The sequence below is a fragment of the Dendrobates tinctorius genome, unplaced genomic scaffold (assembly GCF_039654945.1).
Source record: "Dendrobates tinctorius isolate UK_male_01 unplaced genomic scaffold, ASM3965494v1 ptg000269l, whole genome shotgun sequence".
In the NCBI taxonomy this organism is placed as follows: domain Eukaryota; kingdom Metazoa; phylum Chordata; class Amphibia; order Anura; family Dendrobatidae; genus Dendrobates; species Dendrobates tinctorius.
The window spans coordinates 4,907,636-4,932,816 of NW_027361936.1; the positions used below are offsets into that span (position 1 = coordinate 4,907,636).

The 25,181-nt window shown below is 44.8% G+C and overlaps 1 protein-coding gene across 2 annotated transcripts in view; it reads right to left on the bottom strand.

Annotated features, from left to right (window-relative positions):
* The window catches only part of PUS10 (pseudouridine synthase 10), a 147,759-nt gene that overhangs the window by 52,376 nt on the left and 70,202 nt on the right, over positions 1-25,181 (bottom strand). For both annotated transcript variants that reach the window (XM_073559307.1, XM_073559308.1), the window contains 5 exons: positions 12,416-12,480; positions 10,564-10,649; positions 8,891-9,016; positions 8,570-8,626; positions 8,411-8,487 (listed from right to left, as the gene is read on the bottom strand). In XM_073559307.1, coding sequence (XP_073415408.1) covers positions 8,411-8,487; positions 8,570-8,626; positions 8,891-9,016; positions 10,564-10,649; positions 12,416-12,480 — 411 coding nt within the window. The remainder of the gene's footprint in view (positions 1-8,410; positions 8,488-8,569; positions 8,627-8,890; positions 9,017-10,563; positions 10,650-12,415; positions 12,481-25,181) is intronic.

The following is a 25,181-nucleotide window of genomic DNA, read 5'->3' on the forward strand; positions in this document are numbered from 1 at the left end:
TGTTAGAGCTCAAGGGCCACACCTTCAGACGGGGGCCATATTTTTTCCTGTCTGTGAGTTTCCATGAAAGTGCACCATGCGGTCGGAAATCTAACAGTAGGGGTCTATAAAAGATATAAAGATATTCAGCTCTGCATGTGTCAGATGTAAGATTTTTGCCCCTTTTAACAATATATCTTAATAAAAGGGTAGGATTAAAAAGATATGCAACTAAATGAAAATTACAGCATGGTAAATAATCTGGCAGATTTTTACATGTCAGATTACAAATTTGTGCCATTATTAAATACAAATTCACGACCTTGGGATTTTCATAACTCTGTGTTCATGTTTTTCGCTCCCCTTCTTCCCAAAGCCATAACTTTTTTATTTTTCCATCAATATGGCCATGTGAGGGCTTGTTTTTGCGGGACGAGCTGTACTTTTGATCGACAGTATTGATTTTACCATATAGTGCACTGGAAGAAGATTCCAAGAGCGGTGAGTTTGCAAAAAAAAAAAAAAAAAAAAAAGTACTATTTTTTTTTTCTTTTTTTTACCATATTCTCCAAATGTTAAAATTGACATGCCAATTTGAATCTCCAGGTCATTGCGAATTCATAGATACCAAAAATGTATAGCTTTTTTTTATTTAAGTGGTGAAGAAAAAAGGAGATTTTTGTGTACTCACCGTAAAATCTCTTTCTCTTAGCCTTTAATTGGGGGACACAGAACCGTGGGTGTTATGCTGCTGTCCACTAGGAGGCGACACTATGCATAATCTGAAAAAGATTAACTTTGGCTCCCCCTCTGCAGTATACACCCTTGGACGGCGTCAGCCTTCTCAAGTTTTGTGCAAAAGCATTAGGAGGAATATACCAGAAACATAACCATGCCTGTAAAAAAGGCTACTATAAACAAGCTCAAACAACAATATGAGAACCCAACCGTAACAACGGCCCGCAAGGGCAACAGGGTGGGAGCTGTGTCCCCCAATTAAAGGCTAAGAGAAAGAGATTTTACGGTGAGTACACAAAAATCTCCTTTACTCTGTCGCCTTATTGGGGGACACAGAACCGTGGGACGTAACAAAGCAGTCCCTGGGTGGGAAGCAGTGGACGAATATTGTGCTGACAGTCCCCTAGACTTGGGGTACTGCCGCCTGCAGGACCCGTCTACCCAGGCTCGCATCCGCTGAGGACTGGGTATACACTCTGTAGTGTTTTGTAAATGTGTGCAGGCTAGTCCAAGTGGCTGCCTTACACACTTGATGTGACGAGGCTTGATGCCAAATGGCCCAAGAGGCCCCTACCGCCCGCGTAGAGTGTGCCGTGATACCGGCCGGAAGGGGAGAATTGTTGAGGCGGTAAGCCTCTTGAATGGTGGACTTGATCCACCTAGCAAGGGTGGCTTTGGAAGCCGGTAGGCCCTTGCGAACGCCTTCTGGAAGAAGGAAAAGTGAGTCAGACTTCCGGAAGGGAGCAGTCCTAGACACGTAAATACGCAATGCCCTGACAAGGTAAAGCGTATGCAGAGCCTTCTCTACCCTATGAACGGGAGCCGGGCAAAGAGACAGTAGTGATATTTCCTCATTGAGGTGGAAGCTGGACACGACCTTCGGAAGGAAGGATGGTACTGTACGGAGAACCACCTTGTCCTGATGAAAAACCAGGAAGGGTTGTCTGCAGGAAAGAGCTGAAAGTTCAGACACCCTGCGTAGCGAGGTGATTGCCACCAGGAAAACCACTTTCTGTGATAGAAAGCAGAGTGAGACCACCCTAAGGGGTTCAAAAGGAGGTGACTGTAGTGCTGTCAAGACCAGGTTGAGGTCCCACGTCTCCAACGGACGTTTGTAGGGGGGAACCAATCGGGAAACCCCTTGGAGAAAAGTCTTCACTTGCGGCTTGTTAGCAATACGCCTCTGAAAGAGCACTGAAAGCGCTGACACCTGGCTCTTCAGCGAGCCCAGGGATAGCCCGGCGTCCAGGCCTGACTGAAGGAAACCGAGGACCTTTGGAAGAGAATAGGGAAGTGGGATCTGCCCACGAGATTCGCACCATGTGAAGAAAACCTTCCAGGTACGATAGTAAATCCTGGCTGAAGTTGGCTTTCGAGCCCTGATCATGGTTTTAACGACGTCCGGTGAAAAACCTGCTTGGGTCAAAACCCAGGTCTCAATGGCCACGCCGTCAAATTGAGAGCCCCTGAGTTCTGGTGGAAGAACGGGCCTTGTGACGGGAGGTCGGGACGTGTGGGGAGACGCCAGGGAGCGGCTGCTGTGAGTTGCACGACGTCGGAGTACCATGTACGCCTGGGCCAGTCTGGTGCGATCAGAATGGTGGGAACACCCTCTTGTTTGATCTTCCTCAGGACTCTGGAGATCAGGGGGAGGGGTGGAAAAATGTACAGAAGCTGGAACTGGGTCCAGTCCTGAACCAGGGCATCTGCTCCGAGCGACCGCGGATCGCGCGTCCTGGCCATGAAATTGGGAACCTTGGCATTGAGATGGGATGCCATCAGACCCACGTCCGGGGTCCCCCAACGATGACAGATCTGACAGAAGACTTCGGGATGGAGAGACCACTCCCCCGAGTCCATTCCTTGTCGACTGAGATAGTCGGCTTCCCAGTTGTCCACACCCGGAATGTGTACCGACCTTGCAGCCTCCGCCCATTGTAGGATACGTGTTACTTCGGTCATCGCCTGGATGCTGCGGGTGCCGCCTTGATGGTTTATGTATGCCACTACCGTGGCATTGTCCGACTGTACTCTGATATAAGAGTCTGCTAGCAAGTGATGGAAGGCTTTCAACGCCAGGAAGATGGCCCAAATTTCCAGGATATTGATGGGCATGGTCGATTCCCTTGGTGACCACCTGCCTTGCGCTCTGTGATGTAGGTGCACCGCGCCCCAACCCATAAGGCTTGCGTCGGTGGTCAAAACCTTCCATTGACCGGAGAGAAAGGATTTTCCCCTTGCAAGCGAGGTTGGCTCGAGCCACCAGTGCAGGGACCTCCTGGTGTTTGCTGATAACCGGAACTCCCTGTCGAGGGAGAACGGATTCCTGTCCCAGGACTTGAGGATGGCCAGTTGAAGGGGTCTGAGGTGAAACTGGGCAAATGGTACCGCCTCCATTGCTGCTGCCATCCTGCCAAGTACTCTCATGGCATACCGGAGAGATCTGGGGGACTTGCGGAGGAGTGTGTGAACTCCCAGACGGAGAGCCAGTGCCTTGTCCCTGGGGAGAATCACCAGACCCTTGGAGGTGTCGAATAGCATCCCCAGGAAGGTCAGAGACTGACTCGGGGTAGTCGAGGACTTCTGTAAATTGACTAAGCACCCCAGGCGCCTCAAGAGTGTCGATCGTGATCGAGACGTTGACCTCGCAGTCCTTGAGGGTGGGGGCCTTGATGAGAAGGTCGTCCAGGTATGGAACGACTACTATGCCTCTGGAGTGCAGAACGTCCATGGTAGCTGCCATGACCTTTGTAAATGTTCTGGGAGATGTGGCGAGACCGAACGGGAGGGCCACAAACTGGTAATGGTCTTGGTTGATTGCGAATCTGAGAAAACTCTGATGGGCGGGAGCAATCGGTATATGCAGGTATGCGTCCTGTATGTCTATGGAGGCGAGATATTCTCCTTTTTCCATGGACGCAACGATTGACCGGAGGGATTCCATGTGGAAGTGACGAACTCGAACATACTTGTTGAGTTGCTTGAGGTCTAGTATGGGTCGGACGCTGCCTCCCTTCTTGGGAACCACAAACAGGTTGGAGTAGAACCCTCGGAAGCGCTCTTCTGCTGGGACTGGCACTATGACTCCTGCTTGCAGGAGGGAAGAAACCGCTTGACGGAAGGCCTGAGCTTTGAGCGGGGATTTTGGAGGGACAGAGGGAAAAAACCTGAGCGGTGGGCTGGTAGTAACCTCGATTTTGTATCCTGAAGACACTATTTCCTTGACCCACTTGTCTTCTGTAATAGGCAGCCAGACCTGCTGAAAGAGTAGCAGTCGTCCGCCTACAAGTGGGGTGTCTTCCAGAGGGCACGAGTCAAGATGAGGGAAAAGTCTGAGGTTTTCCGCCTTTAGATTTTGCCTGGCTTGCCTTTGACTGCCAGTTCCTGTCCGGCCTCTGTGCCGCACGTGTGTTGTCCCTGCGGGGGGGAACGATTACGGTTTTGTGCTGGGCGTGAGACGGACTAGCCTGAAGAATTCCGAAAGGATCAGAAACGAGATTGATTACGTTTTTTAAACGTGCGTTTTGGTCTTAGTTGAGGGAGGGAAGTACTTTTGCCCCCGGTAGCATTGGATATCATTGCATCCAGCTTTTCACCGAAAAGATGGCCACTGAAGTACGGGAGACTTGTTAGGGACTTTTTTGAGGCCGCATCCGCTTTCCATTCTCTTAGCCAGAGAATACGCCGGATTGTGATGGCGTTTGATGCTATTCCCGCTATCCCTCTTGCAGAGTCCAACGCTGCATGAACCATGTAATCTGTCACTACTGCAATTTGCACCGCCTGGTCCGCCAGCTGAGGATTTGAAGCTTGAAGGCCCTTTTGCAATAGATCAGCCCAGGCCATGATGGCCTTGGCTGCGCAAACTGAAGCAAATGCGGGAGCCAGAGAGGCACCTGCCGCTTCAAAGATTGAACGAGCCATGCGTTCTACTTGTCTGTCTGCTGTGTCCTTGAGGGTTGAACTGTCAGGCAGCGAGAGAAGCGTTTGTGCTGCTAGTCTAGAGACTGGAGGGTCCACTTCAGGCGGATCTGTCCAATCCTTGGTGTCTTTCTGCGGAAAGGGGTACCTTGCTTCCAAATACTTGTGATTGGCGAATTTTTTCTCAGGCTGCGAAAAATGCTTAGAAAGGATTTTTTGAAATTCCGGGTGATTAGGGAAGACCTTCGATGGTTTCTGAACACTTTCAAAGGAAATCTTGTGTTCTGGTGCTTCCGGGGTTGGATCTGAAATGTCCAGCACCCGAAGGATGGAAGAGACGATATTCTCAACTATCGCAGTATTGCTAGGGGGACAAGGGAGCAAAACGTTCTCTGTTTCGTTATCTGAATTGGAGTCACATATGCCCTCTGAGTCTTGCGCATCGCTAAGGAGCTCCCTATCGGGCGAACTAGAGCGGAGGTTTCCCGTGGTCTGGGATCGTTGTGGAGATCCGCATTGTCTTTCTCTATCAGGGGATGGCCTCAGTGACCTGAGGCCACTGTGTCTTTCCCTGGAGGGGGAAGACCTATTGCTATGTGAGGACGCAGATGAACGCGACCTGTGGGTCCGCTTATGCCTCGAACTGTCGGAAGCGCCCTGTTCATGAGACCGGACGTCCCTTTGCTGGGTAACGTTCATAGCCGAGACATGACCCTGCAGAGCCTGCAGTAATGTGGATGTGAGGTTATCTATAGACTGTGTCATAGACTGCGACATCTGAGTCGCCCATTCCGGCGCAGTAGTGGTCGCAGAAGCGTTGGTAGGGACTTTTTGGGTACAATCCTCGGCAGTGCGGGTACGTGCTGCCGCTGGGGAGAGTGGCCCTGCAGGCTGTGCAGACTGCATAAAAGCAGTCTTGCCTGGTTCTTTTCCTTGAGCCCGACATAGTACCTAGGCTGATTAGTGGAGGCCCTACAGGGGTATCTACGCAGAGGAAAGGAGTAGGAGAGCGCTATAGGTTATAGGAATTCACAGCTGAGTACAAAGAACCCAGCTGTGATCTTACCCCACCGGTGCTCCCCCTTAGGTCCAGCGCTGATAAGTCCCACGTCCTGTGCCCCCCAGAGACTGCTGTGCTGCCTTCCTTCAGGTGCAGCAAGATGGCCACCGGATTCTGAGGTGGAGAGGGAAGGGGGCGGAGAGCTGGAAAAGGGCGCGCTGAGCTATGTAAAAGCGCGCCCTTCCTGCCTCGATCCGCCCCTTCTATGACACTGCAGTGTCATTTTCGTCATCCGGGGGGCGGGAATGGGGCGGCGACTTTGGCTAGGCCGAAGCCGCGGCCTAAATTTGAGGTCTGCTGCCCAGCAGGGCTCCACGACGGCGCGGTCGTCCGGGGGGGTGTCGGATTTAAACCAGACCCCCCCAGAATGAAAGGAAGGCTGGCGGTGGGGCCATGCGCGTGACTGGGGCCCTGTGGAGGGTCCCTTTGGGGAGCTATATAGCAACTGCTGCCGCAGAGACCGGGGCACAGGGAGCCCGGTCTCTGATAAGTGTCGTGCCTTTCTGCACCTCCCCCGGTCCCAAAAGGAGCCCACAGGTGGACTGCGGTCCCTGGTGCCTGGTACAGGCCCTACCTGCAGTGTCTCAACCTAATACCCCCAGAGGGGGATTAGGGAGGGTGCTGCTGTCACCGTCAGGGGGCTTCATCGTCGCCTCGACCTCGACCCAGAGCCGAACGGAACTGAGGGAGGGAGGTATCGACCGCGAACCAGTACCCCAGGGACTGGGGATGGAGCGACATGGGGAATAGCCACCTCGACCTCAACCGGGTACCCCTAATGGGGGACCGAGGAGGGAGCCATGCCGGGAGTCTCGCTGGAGACCCGCTTTTCTTCATCTGTAGTCCTTTGGAAAAAAATCCAGGAAAAAGACGGAGTAAAAAAAAAATTCTTAGGTGTGCCTCCTGCGACAATAAGCAAAAACTGGAGAAGGCTGACGCCGTCCAGGGGTGTATACTGCAGAGGAGGAGCCAAAGTTAATCTTTTTCAGATTATGCATAGTGTCGCCTCCTAGTGGACAGCAGCATAACACCCACAGTTCTGTGTCCCCCAATAAGGCGACAGAGTAATCCACATTTTGTTTAAAAGAAAAAAAAAAAGCGCCATTTACCCAGACTTGTAGCGTCTCCATTTTTCTGGATATGGGGCTGAGTGAGGGCTTATTTTTTATGTGCCGAGCTGACGTTTTTATTAATATCAATTTGGAGTATATAAACCTGTTATTCCATTTTATTGCAATGTTGTGGCAATCAAACAAAAGGGTAATTCTGGAGTTTTGATATTTTTTCTCGTTACTCCATTTACCGATCAGATTAATTCTTTTTATATTTTGATAGAACGGGCGATTCTGCATGCGTCAGTACCAAATATGTGTATTTTTTTATTCTTGTTTTACTTTGAATGGGGCAATAGAGGGGGTGATTTGAACTTTTAGATTTTTTTTTACATTTTACTTGCTTTAATAGTCCTCTTAGGAGACTTGGAGCTGCGATCTTTTAATGGCTTAAGCTACACATAGCAGGGCTTCAGCAGAAATGATCACCTGCTATGAACGCCGGCCACAGGGCGTAGCTCATAGCAGATCTGCCATGACAACAACGGGGGTCTTCTGCAGACCCCTAGTTGACATGCCAACCCATCAGCACCACGATCATGGGACAGGAGCGCTGATGGTCGGGGGTTTGTGACATTTATCCATCTATTTGACATTCACTTAGCAACAGGATCATTAAAAATACAAATGGTTGTCAAACAGACGGATAAACGGTAAGTATAAGAGACCCTCTCCTTGAGAAAGACACATAGCGAAAAGTACGTCAGAGTCCTGGGGTTTTTCTTTTCCGGTGTTATTCCCTGTTACATGGTATGCACATATTTGGGTCTCTGATACTTACCTTTTACCGTCTATTTGACACTCACTTGTACCTTTAATGACCTTATTGCTACAGCTATACACAGACCTATAAATTTAATGTTAGGAAGACAGCATTGGTATTTATGTTATACCCGCTCTCTATACGTTTGATTGTGAGCTTTCATTGTGTATGGTCCTGCCTTCCTACACCCCCCCCCATTTTTAAGTGTTTTTAATCTATATGTATTAATCATAATATACCTTTCATTATGAAATCTTTTTATTTGTGGTTATTCAGCTCAATAAAGTGTAAAGGGCCTGTCACACTAAGCGATATCGCTAGCAATACTGCTATAACGTCACTGATTTTGTGACGTTATAGTGATATTGCTAGCGATATATCGCTATGTCTGATACTTACCTCCGACCGGCTCCCCCGCTGATTATCGCTGGTCGCGCGAGAACGTCCTGGGCCGTTTCTCGTCGTCAGCTTCCTGTGGCGCCAACGAGCGACGCGTGGAGCCGGGCGGAAGGACGTCAGGATCGCCTCGTCTGACAGGTAAGTAGCGACCCCCGACCCCTGCTATGTCGCTGGTGAGATCTGCCTGAGTGGCAGCTCAGTAGCGACCACTTAGCGATGCACCAGCGATCCTGACCGCGTCATATCGCTGGTGCATCGCTAAGTGTGACAGTACCTTAACACAGAGGCTAGAGTGGAAGTAGATATATACACACACATATATATATATATATATATATACACACACATATACATAAACACATGTATATATACATGTGTCACAGATACCCACAACATTATAATATATATATTCGCATATATGGAGAATGGCACACTCACCTGCTGAAGATCTTTCATGTCTTTTTCTGCCAACTGGACCCTGTGTGGATTTACAAGTTCAATTGCAAATGGCCTTCCTGAAAGACACAAGAGTTCAGTAGATCCAGCTCTTCTCTTGTGACTGGTGTTTTTTGAATATGAACAGACATTAATACAAACCTCTCCCAAGGGTCCTGACATCCACATCTTCCCTTCCTGAAGATGAGAAGTTAAAACCTTAAAAATACAAAGGCAGAAACGGTATAATTCTACAAAAAAAGCATTTTCATTTAGAATAAAGGACAGAATTTACTAACAATGGAGCCTCCAATGCTGGCAATGTACGGAGCTCACAGGATGCAGCATCGCAGCTGGAAGCAGAACTAGGTCTGCACGCGGTTCAGTCTCGTATATAAGTAGCCATGTTTTCACCCACTTACTCATCCTGAAAATGGAGGAAAACAGAGACACCTCCCTAGTTTATAGGCATTGTATACTCACTGTCAGCTTTAAACACTGCCATAAGCTGTTCCGTGATTAACTCTTCCACTGAGGACTCCATCTTCCTCTCTCCATCAATAACCCATGGGGTCTGAGGAAGAGTCCTTGAATATTTGTTATATCTCCCTGCAAAGTGATACGATAGATTATTTCAACATTTTTGTAACCAAGAGGCCTTACTCTGAAACTGGACATTTTTTCTCATCAGTCTACACACAATATCCCATAAACGCAAAATGACATCCACTTTGTAGACATACGTGATTAAAAAGAAAAGTTGAAATATTCCCTCTACATAAGTATCCTGAGCTTTCTCTACAACATTCCGAATTGAGCTTATCTTGCAACCCATTTCAATTAACCATGATCTATATGAAAGTCCTGACTGAACATGATTTGGTAAAACACAGTCCTATCCTAGGTGTACAAGGTCCCAAAATTAAAAATATTAACCCCTTAAACCCCCCAGAGCTTTTTTCGTTTTTGCATTTTCATTGTTTGCTCCCCTTCTTCCCAGAGCCATAACTTTTTTATTTTTCGGTCAATATGGCCATGTGATGGCTTGTTTCTGACGGGACAAGTTGTACTTTTGAACGACACCATTGGTTTTACCATGATAAAAGAATAAACCGTAGCACTACTGTGAAGGGTGAAGGTGCTGAAGTAGGTTCCCAAGCCAGTAGGATAGAAGTAAGAAACTTATGATAAGGAAATTCAGATTTTTTATTTAGGCAGTCACAAAAACAGAGGACGTTTCGGTCCAAGTTGGACCTTCATCAGCCCGACTGCTGTAGGAGTAAGTATAGATCCAGGGCTATATGTGCCTGTAGGTGAAGGTGGCATAGCAGCCACCGTAATTATAGAGTTTAGTCCTGCAATTATGAGAAGGGGTGTAAAGGTCAAAGCTGACCAAAAGCAGGTATTTGAAAAGCAGGTGCTGTGCTTAGCCTCTCCTACACTCACCCCGAATCTGACAACGGGTCAGTGTAGGAGAGGCTAAGCACAGCCCCAAGAATCAATGCTCCCGGTCTCCTGACATGACAGGTTCTGCATAGAAAACTAGAAAAAGCCTCAAAATACAGGTTTGGGAAGCCTGCAACCTCACATCTAAGAAAATGTGAGGCTATAAATGGTGCAAAATGTGTCTCCTCAAGGCACTGAGTAAGGCTAGTTTCACGGTCCATGTACAGACTGCGATTTACGAACCTGACCTCATAGGCATTTATGACGCCAGTGAGTTTGGTCAAGAGTCAGATCAGAAATCATGGATTTGTGAAGGTGTCCTAAGGATATATCCACATGGGTGTAATTTGCAGATCTGTCAATATATTCTGGACTGAAAATACACTGATTATTGCAATAGCAGCATTGTGGATGACCTTTGAATAGCACAGATCTACAGGCACTGTGGATTTGAAAACTATAACTTATGGATTTAGTGGTGAAATCTGTGGGAATTCCACAATATATCGGCAGTACAATCCACACCATTTTAAGCTGCTGAGGATTTTCCACAGTGGAAACGTTCATGAGTCTCAATGCTTATGTAGATATATTTTCCACATTATGGAGCACAGGCTTCAACTCAACAGGCGGTACAGGAATCCAGGATACAGGCTCTAAGCAAATTAATGGAAAATACACAATAAAAAATATAGAAAAATATGAATTACCTGCCACAAACACTGATGCGTGGTTGCACTGGATGTCAACAACTTGGCATGTTGTTTTCGGAGAAGATGGAGGCCATGGAAAGTGGCTATAAAATATATGCAAGTTATTCAGAACATCTTTTGCTAGTAATAAAACCTTAAAGCCTAATCTTAAAACCGGCAGTGCTGACGTCCCATCTGCCATTGACCTGACCACTAGTTGGCTGCAGGGTCAGGTAACTCGTCATCACTTATAGTCTGGTCGAACAGCTGTGCCGAACAAGATTCCTGTAGGAAACAAACTTTTTCAAAGTAAAAGGTCCACACAAATTCTGGCAAAATAATCCAATGACACATAATTTTTATATAGGCCTTGAAGGGTAAGTTCCAGCTTGGACTTTGATGGCATATCCACCAATGGGTGGTCATTTCTCGATTCAAAGCGGTTTCAAGACGTAGATACAGATGTGGATCCCAGATATGATGATGGAACTTCCCTTTAAACAGGATCTCTTACATATCAGCCACTATGGTGACAACGTAAAGTTAAATATACATTAGGCTAATGTCGGCTATACCGGCTGATAATTGATTAATTTAGCCGGCATTCTATTGTGTATGGGGGCACTGGCCGACTGATTATACGGGATGCTGTTGATTGGGCATGTCCGATTTCGCACTGGCAATCGCATTCCTCATCAGGACATACCGTCCAGCAGCTTTCTAACGAGCATAGAATCCCTCGGCCAAGCAAGCTCTCTTTTGTGTTGGAGTATGGACTGATACAGTTATCAGGCGACAGGTGTCTAATGTGTACAGCGGCATGTAAAAGTTTTGAACATTTGCACTGGCCCATTTTCCTTTTTGTAATTTTTAAAATGTAAAAGATGAAAATATATATTTTTTTTAGCCTAAAATACAAAGGAAATGTGTCATCTTTAACTTTAGGCATTTTAGAGATCATTTCATCTTCGGCTACGTGCACACGCTGCGGAATGGGGTGTGGATTTGGCTGTGCTGATTTTGTAAAATCCGCAGGTAAATCTGCAGGTCAAAAGACCTGCGGTTTTACCTGCGGATTGCTCTGCGGTTTTTCATCTCCACAAGTGCGGAAAAATCCGCACCATCTGCACTGCGGTTTTTTATTCCCATAGGGAATAATGGTACTGTACACCGCAGCAAAAACTGCTGCGGACCCGCAGTGGCCAAATCCGCTGCGGAACCGCAGCAGAATCCGCAGCGTGTGCACACACCCTTCAACTTCAGCTTAACTGTTCACAATAACTTTGACCAGGGGTGCCCAAACTTTCATGTGCCACTGTGGCCGTAGGGATGAATCTCCACTATGTTACGTATGGATGATCTCAGTGTATGAACCAAATGTGAGACCCCCATCAAAGAGGAGCTCTCAGCTCTAAGAGGGGAGTTCCATAGAGTCATATAGAAAAAAGGCACATGGAAAGGGGCAGTTTCAGTAGCACAACCTCCAGCTATAAAAGTATACACACCAATGAGATAAAATTATTTTGGTCTCCCCCAGCAAAAATTTAGAAAAGAATGAAATTGTGACTTTTCATGTTATTTCAAGAAATGTTTACCATCCTCCGAGGATAAGAAATATTCCACAAATGTATCTAGAACCATTAAGCTAGTGGGCCAACCAAGGGGGGTATTCTGCTGGCTACGCAATCGCTGCTTCTGTGAACTATGAATCGCTTCCAAAAACAGAAGACAGGAGGAATTGTGAAACAATTAATCAGCAGATCAGTAACGAGTATCAAGTATTGTGCGCTTCCTCTTATATCAGCCCATCCCCCACACTGTTCTGTTAATCATATACTTGGTACTGAGAAGTAGAGTTAGCGGAACTCACTTGCAGAAATCATTGTCTTTTATCTTGTCTAGAGCCTTCACAACAGCCATTCTAGTGAAGACAGACTGCAAGAGAAGAAGAAAAAGCATTAGACCATTATCTATAGGGAAAAGAAACAGCTGAAAAATGCAGCAGATGTGGCTACCAATCACACAACCATTGTTTATTCATTTTATATTTGTTCTTTCATAAAAAATGAACTCCAGACTGGTGATAGTGGATTGATGGCTTGCATACGTGGCTTCTAAACCAGAGGTAGCGGCAAATCTACATAGTCTACCTACCTTCTTCATGGTAAAGATCATGCATTCGTTGAGTGGTTTGGTCAACAAAGATCAAAAGAGCTGCTCCTTAGATCTTAAAGGGGCCGTGCGTGCCATCCTAAAGAGTCCCTATCCAATATTTACTATTTAAGGCACCTCCACCTGTATGGAGGTGCTTGAGCAAAGTGGTTAGTTAGTTATTAGCACGCTTGCTTATTGTCAGGTTGACAGTGCCCTCCAGACAGTTCCTTGTTTCATACCCGTCTGTCCATACTTGCCTTTTAGCTGTATTTCAGCCATGTCCGCCAGCATCAGCTTGCCTGTATAATCAGCCATGCCTGCCAGTACCAGTCTGCACTTGCCTGTGCCTATCTGTATACCAGTCAGCACCTGCCTGTGCCTATCTGTATACCAGTCAGCACCTGCCTGTGCCTATCTGTATACTAGCCTGCACGTGCCTATCTGTATACCAGCCTGTACCTGCCTGTGCCTATCTGTATAAAAGACTGTACCTGTCTGTGCCTAACTGTAAGCTAGCCTATACCTGCCTGTGCCCTTCTGTATACCAGCCTGCACCTGCCTGTGCCCTTCTTTTTACCAGCCAGCACCTGCCTGTGTCTATTTGCATACCAGCCTGCACCTGTCCCTCTGTATACCAGCCTGCACTTGCCTGTGCCGTTCTGTATACCAGTCGTACCTGCCGGTACCAGCTGTACTCTCCTTCAGGGCCGTTCCAGCGACCTGTCCCTTGGGGGTCAGCTGCCGTGTGTCTGAGATTGGCCCTGGTATAGAACCTGGCGTCCATCGGGAGCCAAGTCTCACCCTACCATCAGGGGCTCTAGTGAAAAGTCAGGTGCTCACACACTCCCGTTACAATCAAGTACAGTTAAAGGAAATCTGTGGGAAACTTAAGATGCTTCCCAAAGAAACATTAACATGAATGTATGGCTGTTTAAAAGATAAGCCAGTTGATCCCTGTATGACTCCAAAATGCTGCTTCAGGAGCAAGAAATTCTGTTTTAAAGTTTAGTCTGGAAGTGCATTGGGGCGTGATGATGCACCTAGAGCTTCTCAGACTTTCTGAACAACAGCACTCTCCTCTGGCTCAGTGTCCTGTGTACCAGAGCAAATGACCTGTCAATTAGTCAAGGGAGGGGGCTGCTAGTTCAGGAATACAATGGAGACCAAACAGATGCAAGTGTAACATCACACCCCAATGCACTTCCAAACTGAATTTTAAAGTGCAATTTTTTCCTACTTCAGGGTCAGAAAGGGACGGACTGGCTTATGTTTTAAGGGTCTATAGTCATTTTAATATTTTAAAATTTGTATGAAATTGCAAATACTATAAATTATTATGATATATTGATTTAATCACTTAAGAACAAAGTGTTGTCATGATAGAACCCCTTAAAAGGGGTTTCCGGGATCAGAATATCATCAATACTTTATCAGTGAGGGTTCAACCTTTGGCACTTCTGAACAGACTGTGCACTTCTGCGTTAATATGGAACCGTTCAGGGTAATTAGTAAAGGTGGGTTATTGCCGCCGTGTCTGATTGGAGTGGAGAGGACAATCCTGCAATACTGGCACCAGGTACAAATGGAAGAAGCCAGATACAAAATGAGAGACACCCTGTGCTCAAAGCCTTCAGAGGACACCCTATGGGAGAAAACAAAAGCTGCAAACAGGGCTTTGCCCTATGGCATTGTCTGTTAAGTACCGTAGTTGTCTTTGTTGCACGGAATTGCCTGTTAACCTATTGTCATTGATGTATGGCATTGCTTGTTAAGTAGTTGTCTTTGATTTATGATATTATCTGTTAACCAGCTGTCTTGTGAATGGAATTGCCTGTGCAGTTGTCTTTGGCGCATGATTATATCTGTTAAGTAGCTGTCTTCATTATACTAATAATGCAGAGATTCTTTGCATGCCTTACACTGGTCAATGTTAAACTATTATGGGGTGCACAGAACCAGAATTTACAGTATTTCTAGCAGCAGTGTGTCAGCTTTGCATCTTGTGCTGTGACTGGAGATGCTGGTGTACTCACTAAATATATTAGTCACAGATCTGCATGTATTCACATTATACAGGGAACACAGCAGGGAGTGTACATGTATATGCACTCTGCTGTATATATACAGATATGAGAGAGCTGGGTCTGCAGAGAGCGCTGGCAGCATTCACAGATATTGAGTGAGCTCTGCTGAATGTAGCTCCGCCAACCAATGCGACTAGGCCCCCACTATCAGTTTCCAGAGCCCAGAAATCAGGCAGAATCTGAAATGACATCATGGAAAGGAGGAGATTCTCAGCCAGAAATTATGTGACCAAAAGAGCAGCTCAGGTTACAGCAGGGTTTGGCAAAGCAAGGTGCTTACTGAAGAGCTTATCTATGACAGCTAGCTCACATGGAGAATAGTGGCCAACCCCTTTACGTCTGCCATCACTCTAATGTCATACCGCTCTGTAACAGCTTAGTGACGCACATGGCAGCGCTGGGTGATGGCAAAGAGAGAGATCTCTTTCTTCCATTGTGAGTAGAGCTGTGGAGTTTTGTGGATGCTCAGATCCTACAACCAGAAAGTCAGGCCCTTTCGGAGAACTTTAGGGGCACTTATGAGCAATTTTGACACTAATTCAGATCTATTAAAATCACCAGTCTGGAACTGCCCAAATTTTTATTGAATAAAAAGGGCAGCCACAGATTGCTGATAAATTCTCTTTAAATGGAACCGGTCATCTAAAAAAAACCCTTATGGATATGGGGTTAATCTGCAGGTTAATAGCATTCTGAAGTCATGAGGTCATCGCACTAAAAGCATGGCTACTTGAAGGAAATTCATTTTATTCATTCCGGTAGCCTTCAGCTTCCAGTCAGAGGTGGGACTTTCGTCACCGCTCAGTAGACAGTGAGCGGCAGCTGAAATCATGCCCCGTCACTGACTAACAGGCGGCTCTGCACTGAAGTACTGCTGAGCCGGCTGTCAGTCAGTGTCAGGATGTGGTTACAGCTGCCGCCCACTATGTACTGGTAGTCACTGAAGCCGCACTATGACTGAAAGCCCGAGATTGCCGGGAGTAATAAAATTTATTTTTTCCCAGTATCCAGGCCTTCAGTGTGGTGGCCGCACTGCTTCAGAACGATTTGAACCTGAAGATTAACCTCCCCCGCCTCTGGCTAAGTATCAGATTTTGAGGCCATTGTTAGGCCACCAGTTGCCATAGCGATCCATCAGAACCCGCAATCACATTGCCAATGGGCTAACAGAGAGAGCGCTCTCCTTTTGTCAAACGCCTCACATGCCGTTGTCGCTATTTGCTATAAGGTTACTATGCTGGGATTATGGTTAAACTGCTGGGAGAACACAAATCCTGGCAATTACAACAACAGCCTGTGTGTGTAGATTATTTGGTTATCTACAGCAGTGTTATCAGCAGGACACATATCCAGGAGCTAAGTTGAGCCTATGGGATTAGGAGTCTAGCTATATAGTGAAATAGCACAATGGTCCAAGCTTATTCAATCATCTCCCACCGACCTACCCTGACTGCTGGCTGCAGCTTGTATTGAGTTTATGTCTTTGAGGAAAAGAGCGCCTGCTCCTAAATTGAAATTACTGCTTCAATTTAGGAACAGGTGCTCGTTTCCTCAAAGACATAAAAGCTCTACTGGCTATTCAGCTGTTTTTTTGTGTGTTGGTGGTTGGGTGGTGATAGGTTGGTTTTGTTTTTTTGTAATATACTGTTAATTTATGTCGTCTTTGTAGCCCTCTATTGCAATAGGAATACTTTTATATATTTTTGTCAAATAAAAATATTGTTTAAATTGGTATTCAAGAGGGCTTACATTTGATATTCCCCTCTTTGATGAGATTATCTGTATCGTTTTTTCAAAACCTACCTTGGTCTAGGTGCTGTCAGCTATATTTGTCTACATATATTCACTCTATTGTATCAAAATTTTTTTTTAGAAAAAAAGGCCTTGGGTTTCCTTTATGGTGGTTCAACTGAGTATACCCATATATCAGCAAATGCTTTAGGTGTCCTACTTGGAGCTTGTACTGAGCAGTGTGATCTCAGCAACAGGAAGGAGGCACACTGATGAGATGTCAATCAGTTTAGGTGAATGGAGATTGAGTCTAAACCTTCAATCCATCCTGCCCTGGATTTACATGGTACATCACCCTAGTCAGGTCTGTGTAATGAAGAGTGCAGTGTATATTTTCAAGCCTGGTGTCAGATAGGCTTTACGTAATACGAACCAATGCCAACACTAACATGTGGTAGATATCAGATGTATGTAATCAACATAACAAAACCACAAGATAACCAACCAAAATGGTATCTAATATCAATTTCTCAGACACGGGCACAGATTACACGTGACATATTCAGAAACCCAACTTTATAAATGAAGGTTAACATGATCTAATCTAATCTTAGAACTCAGTGCTGGAAAAGCGCAGCGCCAATGACCAACTGTGCATCTATCGATATTGCTAAATAAAGTAAAATTAAGGAAACCCTTTAGTGTGATGAGCAGGCAATCTCACTACACTGAGGGGTTTACAAAAAATCGGAATGGTTTACATCGAAGTCATAAAAACGGCAATGTCTACACAAACACTGCAATGGGATTTAACGAAACACTAAATAGGAACAGACATTTGTCAGCACAAGAAAAACAGAAGTAAAGTTCTATAGCTGTCAACTTTTACCTTCACTGCCATCTACTGCTGGAAACTGAATGAGCTCTGTGGCTATTCTAAGTCATGGCGTGTTCACACCATGCAAAAGATGTGCCCAATATTATACCCATAAATCCAACTTTTCATGGAAAGTTAGAGAAGTGAAAGCTGTGTATGCGCCGCCACCTCCCCACAGCGCTGCAAGAAAGAACCCATGCTCTAGGCCGGTGTGGGTCAATGAAGAGGGATATGCATCTGTGAGAGCTAATGCAGCTCAGTACGACTGAAGGGATTTCCTTTTTTAGGACTTTCAAGAGGTTGGGCAGGAGCATTTTTTAATTTAAGTATGGACTAATGACTTATAGGGAATCTGTCAGGTTTTTGCTACTTCATTTGAGAGCAGTACTGTATGATGTAGAGAAAGAGACCCTGAATCCAACAATGTGCGATTTAGTTTATTATGTTTAGCCCTCGGAAGAAGCTAAGGGCGAAACGTACTTCTGGGTGACGCCTAATCTATCCAGACTTTTTGGCGCAGTGGTTTTTAGTGTGCTCAGGTAAAGTGCCTTATATTTTCAGTATCACTGTCCATTGTATGGAAGCACTTGCTTATAGTACAGTTTACATATAATACATTGTTGTCTTATGGGATGATCTATGCAACCGTTTATTTAGCCTGTCTGAAGCCATTATTTCTGTACGTTCATATAGCTTATTTGCACAATACCCCGGCCTTCGAATAGTAGGTATATTCCAGCACATGGGTAATACAGTTATTTAACCTTTGCACATTTTCTTACAATCCTTGCTGGAACCATTCATATTTACATATTAACTGGGTGATCGGTTCACCTTGGATAGGAGTAGAATCCCCGCCACTGGACACTTTGCTGTATCTGTCTTTGTGCCATTCTTTTACTTGTATTTTAATGATTTATAATAAGGTTTATAATTTTTAATATCATATATGGTTCTGTGCTTTCGGCTGTATGTTTACATGTCATTTGAAGAAGTGCCATAGTTTGCTTTATATGGACACCACTGAATAAATTAACATAATTATATGTGAATTATCTCTGAATTAATCTCCCGATACCTTCCCTCACGTAATCTCCGATCCTCCCAAGATCTCCTTCTCTCCTCCACACTTATTCGCTCCTCACCCAACCGCCTCCAAGACTTCTCCAGAATAGCCCCCATCCTCTGGAATTCTTTGCCCCAACACATCCGGCTATCAACCACACTTGGATCCTTCAGATGGAACCTGAAAACCCATCTCTTCAGGAAAGCCTACAGCCTGCAATGATCCCCGCCACCGCCTCACCATCACTGGAGCTGCTGCAACCCACCAACCTACTGTCTCCTTCCCCACCATCCTGTAGAATGTAAGCCCGAAGGGGCAGGGTCCTCTCTCCCCTCTATACCAGTCTGTAATTGTTAGTTTGTTTACTGTAAGTGATATCTGTAATTTGTATGTAACCCATTCTCTTGTACAGCACCATGGAATCAATGGCGCTATATAAATAAATATTAATAATAATGTGTATAGTACCATATAATTGTATGGTCAACATAGTGGAACATCTGCTCATAATCATATAAACCATATTAAATAATAATTATGGGGGATCTAAGAATATACACATAGGCATGCATACAGCTCATAAGAATAAATGGCCTCCATATTATTCAAGTAAAATAAGAGTAAACAAATAACGGTATCCTGATGTTAAGATCATCATAGTTATAAAGTACTTGACTGTCTTTAGAAGGGTCCGGAGGAAACAGATCCCACCCCGCGCCCCCTACACACCTGATCTATGTACATGTGTGCTTTTGTTTCCCCTGCTTCCTCACACATGTATTTTAATCAGTAAGGTTTTGTTAAATTTCTATATCTGATTGGACTTTTTGATCGTCTTGTTACTCTCCCCCCGTCAGAACACATAGAAAATCCTGCTGACAGATTCCATTAAAGGCTACCTTCAACCTTAAAAACTATGACAATTAAAAGATACAGTGAATGATCTTCTTTAGAGCAGGTAAAATCAGAAACCATCCTTTGGAACACCAACCATAGTGGGAATGTTAGTTACCTCTTATAAACTTGTTGAATACAGAGTATATGCATTTTTCCATTTATATCACTACAGGGATGATTATGAATTTGACTAGATGGTGGCCCGATTTTATCGCATCGGCTATTCTAGCGTCTCTGTTAAAATAAAAAATAGTGATATACTCACCTCCCGACGGCCCCCGGACTCTGTCTCTCCTCTCACCACGCTCCCGGCATCTTCTGGTCCCAGTAATGCTTAGCACGAAACACCGCTGATGACGTCGCGCTCTCGCAAGAGTGACGTCATCTCCGGCCCTTCTCGCTAAGCATTACTGGGACCGGAAGATGCCGGGAACGTGGTGAGAGGAGGACAGAGTCCGGGGGTCGTCGGAAGGCGAGTATGTAACTATTTTTTATTTTAACAGAGACTTTAGAATACCCGATGCGATAGAATCGGGCCACCATCTAGTGTATTATACTCCTGTTACACCCGGAGCTGCTCTCACTGTTCTGCTGTTACCTAATGTATTGTACTCGTTACAGCCAGAGCTGCAGTCACTGTTCTGCTGTTACCTAATGTATTGTACTCCAGTTACACCCAGAGCTGCTGTCACTGTTCTGCTGTTATCTAATATATTGTACTACAGTTAATCCCAGAGCTGAAGTCACTGTTCTGCTTTTACCTAATGTATTGTAGTCCAGTTACACCGAGCTGCAGTCACCGTTCTCCTCTTACCTAATGTATTATACTCCAGTTACACCCAGAGCTGCAGTCACTGTTCTGCTGTTACCTAATGTATTGTACTCCAGTTACACCCAGAGCTGCAGTCACTGTTCTGCTGTTACCTAATGTATTGTACTCCAGTTACACCCAGAGCTGCAGTCACTGTTCTGCTGTTACCTAATGTAGTGTACTCCAGTTACACCCAGATCTGCAGTCACTGTTCTGCTGTTATCTAATGTATTGTACTCCAGTTACTCCCAGAGCTGCAGTCACCGTTCTGCTGCTACCTAATGTATTGTACTCGTTACACCCAGATCTGCAGTCACTGTTTAGCTGTTACCTAATGCAGTGTACTCCAGTTACACCCAGATCTGCAGTCATTGTTCTGCTGTTACCTAATGTAGTGTTCTCCAGTAACACCCATATCTGCAGTCACTGTTCTGCTGTTACCTAATGTACTCCAGTTACACCCAGAGCTGCAGTCACTGTTCTGCTGTTACCTAATGTAGTGTACTCCAGTTACACCCAGATCTGCAGTCACTGTTCTGCTGTTATCTAATGTATTGTACTCCAGTTACTCCCAGAGCTGCAGTCACCGTTCTGCTGCTACCTAATGTATTGTACTCATTACACCCAGATCTGCAGTCACTGTTCTGCTGTTACCTAATGTAGTGTACTCCAGTTACACCCAGATCTGCAGTAATTGTTCTGTTGTTACCTAATGTAGTGTACTCCAGTAACACCCATATCTGCAGTCACTGTTCTGCTGTTACCTAATGTAGTGTACTCCAGTTACTCCCAGAGCTGCAGTCACCGTTCTGCTGTTACCTAATGTATTGTACTCCAGTTATAGCCAGATCTGCAGTCAATGTTCTGCTGTTACATTATGTAGTGTACTCCAGTTACACCCAGAGCTGCAGTCACTTTTCTGCTGTTACCTAATGTAGTGTACTCCAGTTACTCCCAGAGCTGCAGTCACCGTTCTGCTGTTACCTAATGTATTGTACTCCAGTTACACCCAGATTTGCAGTCACTTTTCTGCTGTTACCTAATGTAGTGTACTCCAGTTACACCCAGAGCTGCAGTCACCGTTCTGCTGTTACCTAATGTTGTGTACTACAGTTACACCCAGATCTGCGGTCAGTTCTGCTGTTATCTAATGTATTGTAGTCCAGTTACACCCAGAGCTGCAGTCACTGTTCTGCTCTTACCTAATGTATTGTACTCCTGTTACAGCCAGAGCTGCAGTCACTGTTTAGATCTTACCTAATGTATTGTACTCCTGTTACAGCCAGAGCTGCAGTCACTGTTTAGATCTTACCTAATGTATTGTACTCCAGTTACACCCAGAGCTGCAGTCACTTTTCTGCTGTCACCTAATGTATTGTACGCAATTTACACCCAGAGCTGCAGTCACTGTTCTACTGTTACCTAATTACCTAATGTATTGTACTCCAGAATATGTACAGGACTGTGCCTGTGTAATGAGCAACGCAGCAGTGATGCCTTTAACGGCTGTAATGTGCCTGTACAATAAGCAATGCAGCTGTGTTGCCATGACAACTAAGCAACTGTCACTGATTGGTCGCGGCCTAACTGCCGCGACCAATCAGCGAGGTGGGATTTCCATTACAGACAGACAGAATTAGACAATTATATAGTAGATGAATAAAAATCCAATATCACTGCAGGACTGTAAGCATAATGGTCATGTATGGCGACAGACACATTAGTCAGGAGATGACAGTCTGCAGGAAGGCCAAATGTGCTCTCTCTTGGTTTCCTCGTTAACAAAGACATGCTAACGAGCAGGTAAAGTTCACTGTCCCTATGTAGACTGGCCATCTCCAGCCCACACCAGGTGCGTGCAACATTTCAGCACCATCTCTATAATAATTCGATTTCACAACAATCCTTGGATATCTCTGATCAGGGAACAGGATTTCTTCTGTGGATTTTTGGTCTTGGGAAACCACAGAAATGTAATATCAACCCGAATTATGGATATGACAAATACACGTTTGGTGAATCTAAGGTGGTAAAAATATGCTCAGAAACTTGATCTTCTTCTAGGAGGTTCCTGTGGTAAAACATGACATAAATATGAATCGTAAATAATAAAGGACCTGCACACTCTTAATATTATATTAATGTACAGGTGAACAAAACACTATATGGCCAATATACATACACGATGCGTCAGCACGCGGTGACTAATGAATACATGGACTCTAATACAGCTATAGAGGGTCTTAGTAAACATTGACCAAAAATTGCAAAAGCCATCCAACCACGTCAAAGTGTACCTTTCATAGGGATGGTCCCTATCACTCGTGACTCACCTTTCTTTATGTCAAGCTAGGCCTCGCCTGAACTGGGTAAGGCCCAGCTTATATTTAAAACCTTGGCACATCAAGAAGTCAGACACAAGTAGTAAGGACCATCTATTCAGAAGGTACCACCTTGATGTGGTTGGATGGCTTTTGCAATTTTTGATCAAAAAGTGAAGTTTGTATATTCATTAATTACAGTGTGCTGATGCATTGTGTGTCTGAAATGGAATTATGTCCTGCCACCATCTTTTCTTAGTCATCCTCCTCTCATCGGGCCAGGAGAAGGTTGAGGGGTCTGGTTGGGACCCTTTGAAATCTCTCATCCAGATACACCAAGAGAAAAACCTAAAAGTTACAACCAGGCTAGTAGATCTGTCCAAACTTCAGTAGTTTACCTGTTTAACCAGAAAGCGGTCTCTATTTTATCCCATTTGGTTTGTACTGCTTTGCCTTTTGTGCATGTCCTTTCCATTTAATAATTTAACTTTTTTTTTTTAGGTGCTGTACCTTTTGCATACTGAATTTAAAATTTGCTGCTTCCTGCTCTAAATGTACCCACACATAGGAAGAGGGAAAATAAAGCCTAGCTGTGTTAATCTGTGCATCTTTGGGGCGCGCTTACATCAGGTTTAGGCCGGGGTCAGACTTGCGAAAAACTCAGACGAGTCTCGCACGTCAATACCTGGCACTCGGATCGGAGTGTGCGGCTGCATGTATTTCTATGCAGCTGAGCGCTCCGGTCCCGAGTGCTGGGTATTGACGTGCGACTCGTCCGAGTTTCTCGCAAGTCTGACCTTGGCCTTAGACTAATGGTGAGTGATGTTGTGAGTGTGAGAAGCGGAGTAACTACATCCGATTCACCTGTGCAGTGAGAGGACAATTTTCAAGACAGGTACCTTATTAGTGATTGTGACGAACATTCATTGATTTAACCCAATTCTACCATTCTCCACCCTGTGCAGGCTGTAGAACCAGAAATAGGAAACTCCGGCTAGAAAGAGACTAGGTGCCTCTTACCTCGCACAAGGCACACCTAGATACAGCCAGCAAATAAACAAAACCAATTTCCAACACGACTTCCTCCTCCTCCTCCTGTGACTTCCTCTTTAGTCACATTTTATTTAATACTATATTGTGTTACTGACATTTATATATAATCATGTAAGTGTTATATGCGACAAAGCAGAGCAATGGAGGAAGAAAAAGCAATAAAAAAAGTATAAAAGACATGTAGATCATTGATATAAAGCAGCTTTTGTACATTTACGGTATTATTCAGCCATACTGTATATCCTGACAGAGTTTGTGCTAAATCCCAGGACGCTCTGCATACGTTCCTACATGATCACCAGTCATCCACACTGGCAGCACACTATGTAAGCATGGCTACCAATCTACACTATGACGTTACAGGTAGGGGAGTTTAAGGATCGGAGATAGAAGGAAATTAATAAGGTGTAAGGTTTGCTTGATGTACATTCTGTCTCTTATTATTCCCTTTATGGATAAGAATAAAGCTGTACTTAAAGGGAAACTCTCAGAAGGATTACACACCCCAAACAATTAATATGCACATGTATCTCTGCCAAAGACAAGTACAACAATACCTTTAATGGCCAATCCCTTCCACTGTTACTGAGATATCAAAGTTTAAATTGATATTAGATTTGAAGCCTCTGTCACTCCAGCTCTATTCCCTGCCCAGTGCCGCCTCCTCCCACTTGACAGACCACCTCTACGCTTTGTGACTTCAGGCAAAGGAGCTGTCAGTTTAGCCAGAAGAGGCAGCGCTGGGTGGAGAATAGAGCTGGAGTGATGGAGGCTTCAGATTTGCAATAGCACTTCAGCCTCATTTGCATATCGATTCAAATGCTAATTTCTCAGTAATGCACGAATGGAGTGACCATGTAAAGGTATTGCTGGACTTGTCTTTGAAAGACCTATAAGTACATAGAATGGGGTGTTAAATTCTGCAGTGCAGGGTTATTCCGGCTCTGCTTACTTCTGGTTTGGGATGTGAGTAGGGCCATTGACATCATATCTACTGATACCAGCCAGGAAAAAAGACGGCGGGGGACACGGAAGTCAGTGTAGAAGTGCTGGTCTGAGAGGCGAGTACAGTTTTTTTTTTTTTTAATTTGAATTCCCATACTCAATAAGTTTTTAAAACCCCCTTTCACACCTTAGTGATGCGGCCAATTTTCGATTTTGCGTTTTTATTTTTTTTTACTTTTTACCAAGACCCTACATTTTTTAATTTTCCATTGACATAGCTGTTTGAGGGTTTGTTTATTCGGGATGAGTTGCAGTATTGAATGACACCATTCATTTTACCTTATAATGTACTGAAAAACGGGGAAAATTCTAAGTGGTGAGCCAAACCTGCGACTCCGACTCCTCAATTTCGCTTACACCAACTCCGACTCCACGACTCCGACATATATTGCTTATATTTAAGTGAAACATTTATTGTAGCACAATGTGAACATCAGACATTTAATCATTTTTATGATACAATAATCAAGATATTTAGATAGAACATAATATATACCGTATTTATTGGAATACAACTTTAGAACACCAAAAAAACTAAAAAAACTAATAAATTGTAAATATGTAATACACTATGTAATATCGATTACACACACATATATATATATGTAATAAACTATAAGTGGCAAAAAACAGTTTT